This window comes from Balaenoptera acutorostrata, chromosome 1 (assembly GCF_949987535.1).
Source record: "Balaenoptera acutorostrata chromosome 1, mBalAcu1.1, whole genome shotgun sequence".
In the NCBI taxonomy this organism is placed as follows: Eukaryota; Metazoa; Chordata; class Mammalia; order Artiodactyla; family Balaenopteridae; genus Balaenoptera; species Balaenoptera acutorostrata.
This window is the reverse complement of record NC_080064.1, coordinates 193974658-193981951: the sequence shown is the minus strand read 5'-3', so window position 1 is coordinate 193981951 and position 7294 is coordinate 193974658. Positions and strand designations below refer to the sequence as shown.

The 7294-nt window shown below is 46.0% G+C and overlaps 1 protein-coding gene across 3 annotated transcripts in view; it reads left to right on the top strand.

The window, feature by feature from the left end:
- The first annotated feature begins 362 nt into the window (after nt 1-362).
- Nucleotides 363-7294, top strand: part of DENND1B (DENN domain containing 1B) — a 258142-nt gene continuing 251210 nt past the window's right edge. For all 3 annotated transcript variants that reach the window (XM_057549265.1, XM_057549273.1, XM_057549259.1), the window contains exons 1-2: nt 363-514; nt 2525-2589. In XM_057549265.1, coding sequence (XP_057405248.1) covers nt 498-514; nt 2525-2589 — 82 coding nt within the window. In that variant the 5' untranslated portion in view covers nt 363-497. The remainder of the gene's footprint in view (nt 515-2524; nt 2590-7294) is intronic.

Below are 7294 nucleotides of genomic sequence, written 5' to 3'. Positions count from 1 at the left end.
ACGCGGGGTGGAGCACAGGGCGAGTCCAGGTGCTTTGTCAGGTTCTTTGCTTTCCGGCGGCTGCAGCCCTGACGCCCCGAGACTGGACCTGCCCCGGGGAGGCAGCCGGCCGGTCCGGCGCTCAGGACGCGTGGCACTTGCGATCTGGCCGCACAGCGGCCGGCGGGTCCCAGGCAGGGCCCCTGGGCGGGCCCCCCGACGCCCGCCCACGGCCCGGCCCCCACCCCCACCTCCCTGCGGGGGCCGGCGGGCCGCGCGGCCCAGGTGAGGCGGTCCGGCTGCGGCCCCGCCCGCCGACTTCCTGGTTCGCGGAAGGTGCAGGCTGCGCGAGGCCGGCGCGAGGGGGCGGCGGGGGCGGCGGGGGCGGCGGCCGCGCGGTCACCCGGGCGTGGGGGCGGGGCGGGCGCAGCTCCACCGCCGGGCCGCGGCCGCCGGGGCTCTGAGCGGCCGTTCCCGCGGCGGCCGGCGGCGCGGGACGGCCCCCGCGACATGCAGCCATGGACTGCAGGACCAAGTGAGTGTGGGCGGCGGGCGGCGGCCCCTCCTCGGTCCCCCCGACCCCGGGCCCCAGGACCCCCGGGTCCCCGGAAGGCCTAGGCCGCGGAGCCTGCGGGCGGCGGGGGCGCGCGGCCCGGCGCGGAGGCCTGGGCGCCGGCGCGGCCGCTGCGGGTCCTGGGCCGCGGGTCGGACGTGACAGCCGGGCGCCCGCGCCGCGCCGGGCCGCGCGGTGCGGGTGTGAGGTGTCCTCCCGGCGCCGTCCCAGGTCCTTCTTTTTACGCCTCTTCTTAGGACCTGAAAGGTGCCCGCGTGTGCGGGGATACGGCCGCTGGTCCCTGCCAGAGGGTCTCGGGGGCTGGGTGGGCGGTGGTGGTGTTTTGATGTGTTGGCTCCGGTACCCACCAGGGGAGGCTTTTCTTCAGGAGACGAATTAGGCAGAAAGCTATTTGTGTTAAGTGTGGTGATTTTCTTTTGGGTACCTTAGAGGCATGAGTTTTTAATTTTGCTACGGAAACTTAGTTTGCAAAGAATTCCATCTTTCTTCTCTTCCCCGCTCCCCTTAACCCTCCCTTCCTCCGAGTTTAAAATCGTGAATATCGTGTATATTTCTTTTAGCGTGAAAGGCCTTTAAAATTTCCCAGTATAATGGAATCGATATTTACTGTTTACACTTGAGAGATGCTAAAGACTATTACGAAAATAGGAAAATTGTGTGATTTAGAATTGTTTTCTTCAGTGTTTGATATCTTGCGGGGGGTGGATTGCTATAGGTGCATGACTTAAAAAGTGTGCCTTTTGACCTGAACCGGATTAGGAGGGAGGGTCACCTGATTGAGGGTCCAGATTGATTATTACCATTGAAGCAAGTGAATCGTGGGAGGGCTGAGGAAACTTCTATTTGCAAATAAATTTATATGGGTTGTCGCTTCCTATGTTTCTAGGTTCTTGTAATAAATAAAAAAAAAATAGAGTGTTTATTTAGAAGCCAAAGCTGTCATTAGTTTCTTAAAGGAAGTGCATATTAAAAACAGCCAATGCACACAAAGACAGTAAGGTCTCCTTGGCAGGAATAACTGAAATATATTAACACTTTGATCACATGGACTTTGTGGTATCAGACTTTGTTTGACCTTTTATCTTCTGGCAGAAAGAGATTAAAACAGAACTAAGTTTTAAAAAAAAAAACCAGAGCTATTATGTTTTTAAAAAAGATGTCTCAATAGGTTTCAATTTGCTTTTTGAAATAAAGTAGAGACTATGTTGAATGTATGAGCAGTTAGTGAAGATGCGGATAACTTTTGAATGAAGCAAAACCTCACTGTTCTTAATGGTAAACTCTATATATTGAGACAGATGTCCAATTTCCCTAAAGATAACTGACATAAAATAAGGCTTTTTTTGGTTGGCCTTGGAGGCTATGTATAGTTTGGTACTTTAAACATGCTTATGTGCTGTAATTATTATATCTCAAGAAAAGTATATGCGAAGTATTGCATTTAAGGAACATTATGAATGTCTCATGGTGCTCTAGAACATGGCAGGTGGAACCAGGTGTTCATTTACACCTGTATTACAAGTCCTTTGAAGAAAGCTGGAGAACCTGCTGTCAAGCTCTGCTGGCGGGGAAAGGTAGAGACACTTAGGAACGTACTGGCTTTCCAGTTTTGGTTCAATAAGATAAAGGCAATGCTTTATATTTATACAGCACTTAATACTTTATAAAGTACTTCCATTTGTATTATTTGATTTGTAATCCTCACCATAATTCTTTGAAGCGAACAAGGTACTTTATAGGTAAGAAAACAGGCTGAGAGGTTAAATGTTTTGCCCCAACGCTCCAGACTCCTAAGCCTCAGGGTTCTTAAGTTGCTGAACTAGGAAAACACTTTACTTCTTCTACGTTGTGGTCATATATAGTTACATGGAACATACGGAGACAAGAACGAGATTAATTTTTAGAGTTAAGAAAATACAAACTTTGTTATAGGAACTAAAAATAACAAAGTTCTTTTTTTTTTTTTTTTAGGGAAAATCCAGAAAGAACCTTTGACTTGGTATTGAAAGTGAAATGTCATGCCTCTGAAGATGAAGGTATGTGTGTTTGCTAATTCAAACCAAGCGCCGGTGTTGTAGACCCCCAGAACGTGGTGGCATCGGGATAACGCTGAATTAAACGCGCATTCTGTGTCTCGTGTCTCCGGTTCTGGTGATAAAATAGATGCTAAGTCTTTGCCATGAGGTGGTGGCGGTCCAGAATGTTATCTGGGCAGCTTAAATTTCAGGTGTATGTAAAGGCCATGTAACTTACAACTTAACTTTACCATCGGTTGATGAGGTTATTGCTAGTTTTGGTGGAAGGGCACGCCTTTTCATTTTTCATTTGCTTTTGAAAATTCAGCTCCTTTTTTTTTTTTTTTATAGCTACTTTATTTATTTATTTTATTTTATTTTTTTGGCTGTGTTGGGTCTTCAGTTTGTGCGAGGGCTTTCTCTAGTTGCGGCAAGTGGGGGCCACTCTTCATCGCGGTGCGCGGGCCTCTCACTATCGCGGCCCCTCCCGTTGCGGGGCACAGGCTCCAGACGCGCAGGCTCAGCAGTTGTGGCTCACGGGCCCAGTTGCTCCGTGGCATGTGGGATCTTCCCAGACCAGGGCTCGAACCCGTGTCCCCTGCATTAGCAGGCAGATTCTCAACCACTGCGCCACCAGGGAAGCCCTCAGCTCCTTTTTTAAATGCTAGCGAAAAATTTCTCGCCTGTACAAATGGGAGCCCCACCAGTTCCCTTCTAGTGTTTCCCAAATGCAGAATGTGGACTGAGTACCCCCTCCATGGGGTTCACTCCAGGAGCCTAGGACCTTCAGGGGGAGGTAAACAATCATGGGACATTACTTGGAAGGGTTTCAGCTGTCAGTTCTATATAATTTCCTGAAAAGACAAGAACACTTTAGGATCATGAATTTTTGTCAGTTTTCCCCCTACTTTTGTCCTATGCATGTGTGTGTGTGTTGGGTGGTGGAAAAGAGTTAAGAGACGTCTTTTCTTCTCATTTCCTTCATATTGTGACCTCGTGCGATATGCTTTCATGGATATCTCCAGTGTATGATTTCACTGCCAGTGTACTTAGACCCCAGACAGCTTGATGATTCAGTGTGGAATTTTTGTCCAGACTAGTTGTCGACTCTCAAGGCTTGGTGGAAAGTCTCTCGACACTCTTAGCTCCTGAAACCGGCCAGCAGTTATATGCTCCTAAGCAATTTGGAGCTGCACACCTTAAAATAGAGGAACCTAACCCAGCTGTGGTGAAGTGGGCCTGGCTAATTTTAGGTAGGAAGTCAGACACCTTCCTGGCTCCGCCAGCCCTGCCTGCTGCACTTAGGCCCGTGTGAGTTGCAGCTGTGGTCAGGTTTTTCCCCAGGCGGGGACTGATCCTAGGTTGTACGTGAGCTTTCTCCGATTAAAAAGATAATCTTTTGTTGTCCTATATGTATTAACATTGGTCTGTTTACGTTCTTTCCAGGCCCAAGTAAGTTCTCTTTGAAGACTCCAATGGATACCTTATTATTATTATTTTTTTAGCTCCAATTAAATCTGTTCTTATAGTATATTTGATATGAATAAATCTTCACAGTACCTACCATAACATCAGCTAAGGTGTGTGGAGTAATGCTGACCTGATGTGTTTGTAAAACAGGCTAAATTCCTTTGGCAAACATGGTTTCTCTGTAATTTTAATTGCGTGCTAATGTGATCTTGATGAAAGCATGGACCTACCTTATGGAACACCCGATCTGTGCCTGTGGGAGAGGGATTCGGACTTTCCATGCAGACTCCTGAGTGGTTTGCTCCTTACTTCCGCCCTCTGCCTTTTTCCATTTTTCAGGAAGTGGTCATTTCAGTTGGTATCTTTTACTTCTGCCCTTCTTTTATTATCTTCTTGCTTTTTTGCTGTTGTTATTGTTAAATCGCTACTCATCAGAAACATCTTCATTTGTATTTTAACCATTTATCCAGCACGATGAAGTTGGAAATATAATAAATGGTTAAAATAAGCACTTTGGCTTCTCTGTAGGTTGCAATTAATCCATTCTACCCATGTATTCCATTAAAATGGCTCATTGGCAGCAAATTCAAAAGATTTTTTAAAAAGCTAAATTCAACTATGTAAAAAGCATTAGCAACTGTTCTTTTTTGATTGTGACTTGATGAATATAACTAACATTTTAGGGCCTAACAAGTTATACTTTTTGTGCTCTAAAAAGTGATGCTACTGTATAACTAGAATTTTATGTCAAATTGAGAGTTCGATGTTTCTAAATTTTTTTATGTTAGTTTTCTACTGTATTGATAAATTTTGAAGGGCAAAATGTCCAGAAATTATTAAAATAAGTTATCGGAATAGTCTTATTTAACTGTCAATGAAACCTATTTATCTAGTGAGTCTCATATACATATCAGTTTGTTTAAAGTAGGATACTTTTTTTTGGCTAACATTTACATGAACGTGGATTATATTCTTATGTAGTAATGGACCTATAAAACAAAATGTGTAGATTAGGATGTTTTAGGGTACAAATATAAAACCAATTTAAATAATAAGGAAGCTTGATATTTCATATGAGAGGAAGTCTAGAAGTAGGTCACCGGAGATCTAGGTTCTTTCTGCATCTGGGCTCTGCCATCCACAGCAACGGTGTCACTGGGAGGCTTAGGTTCCTTGTGGTGATAGAATGGCTGTCAGATAAGTTGGAGCTCTGCTTTCTTGTTTATAACTCTGGGGATGACAGACGTTGGCTTTTCATGGTGCTCTCTTTAGCGCCAGAAAGTTTCTTTCCCCAAATCCCCCAGAACATTGGGTCCCAGTGGCCCAGGTTGGCCTGGGCCTGACCAGTCCTAAAATAGTCATTGGAGGGGTGAGTGGCAAGACTGTCATGATTGATTTACTAGACAGCAGGGAATAGAAGTTGGGAAATCGATTAAAATGCTCTTGGCCTTTCTCAGAACACTGGTTTATTTTTTGAATGAATTGTTTATTTCTCAGAATATTGGTGTTATTTTTCTGATGACTGTCTGTTTGATCCAATAGAGAATATGATGCTCAGGGTAAACTTGGTTTATGCTAAGACTGGTCATGTTACATTAAGATATTCGGCATGTTTCTTGTTTACGTATTAATAGAGAAGTTTTAACTTATTTATCCCAAATAATTTACATCATAAACATCTTCAGAGACAGACTGTCATTAACTGAGTTTCAGTTAGCGGTGGGAAATGGCATTGCTGAACTGTAACTTGATACATCTTGCTCTGGTGAGGTGACGATCATCATCTCATCTGTTGTTGTTTGGACTTGTTTCAAAGGCATTATATTGATTGTTTTTTTTTTTAAATTTATTTATTTATTTATTTATTTATGGCTGTGTTGGGTCTTAGCTTCTGTGCTAGGGCTTTCTCTAGTTGCGGCAAGCGGGGGCCACTCTTCATCGCGGTGTGCGGGCCTCTCACTATCGCGGCCTCTCTTGTTGCGGAGCACAGGCTCCAGACGCGCAGGCTCAGTAGTTGTGGCTCACGGGCCCAGTTGCTCCGCGGCCTGTGGGATCTTCCCAGACCAGGGCTCGAACCCGTGTCCCCTGCATTGGCAGGCGGATGCTCAACCACTGCGCCACCGGGGAAGCCCAATATATTGATTGTTTTTGAAAAGGTCACATTTTAGAGCACACGTGAAGCGCCCCACGGATTTAAACATTGCTGTGAGTGGTTGGTGGTGTTTCCTACCGCGTCCCCTTTGTGTCAGTGGAAGGGGTTCTGGTGGTGTCCGACAGGCTGGCTGGGGCGTCTTCTCGAGGATGTTTTCCTGGCCGGACAACTTCTCTGGTAGCTTCTGCTCCGACTCCCCGAGAGTGAGGTGTCAACATTTAGGTCTTAACGCTCGTCCTGTTGGATTTCCCAACCGATGGCTGGCGACCCTTTTCTTCTCGTCGCTGTCTTTCTTCTCCCCGGCCGTCAGGGAAGTTCCGCCAGCAGGGTGGCCGCCCTTCTTCGATTCTAATAACAGAACCTATTGTAACCGGGCTGCCCCTGCTTTCCCCAGAGTGGTTCAGGGAAGTGAAAGGCGACCCTTGCTCAATAGAAGATGGGAGATGCCGCCTCTTGGGGTTTTCCTTCCAGGCAGTGGCCTTGGCGCCCCGCTTTCTCTTTCGTATTGTTGTCAGTGCACCCCCAGCAGCAGGAGGGCAGTAGCCCCTACTTGGGTAGCGCTTCGTGCCACACACAGTTCTGGGTACTTTACGAAAATGCCGAGGTAGGAAATGAAGAAACCGAAGCACAGAGAAATGAAGAAAACTTGCCCAAGGTAGTCTGGCGCCAGAGTCTGTATTTTAACCTATTGCCTTTTAATAGATTTGATATATGCATGTATATTTTAAATCTGCTGCCTCTGTTGCCTCTCAGTGTGCAGCAACTTCGCATCAGGAAATACTAGAGTATCAAATGTATGCGGTTCAGGTATTGTTTTTACAACAGGAATACAGTGTCTTCTTGGAAATTAATGAATGAAGTATATAATTCCACATAAAATAACTACTGAGCTTTTTCCTTGTAGCGTTGACGCTGGCACTACTCTTTTTAGGATTTCCATCTCCGTATTTAGTGACTCTTTGATCTGACAGTTTTACTTATTAGGAGTGTTCAACACATCTTTTAGCAAGTCTTGTCTTCTTTATCCCTTTCTCTTTAGCTAGAATAATTTCTCTTAGGAACAAATCCCTCCTTGCTGCCGACTTTCCACTTTTATCAGCCTGT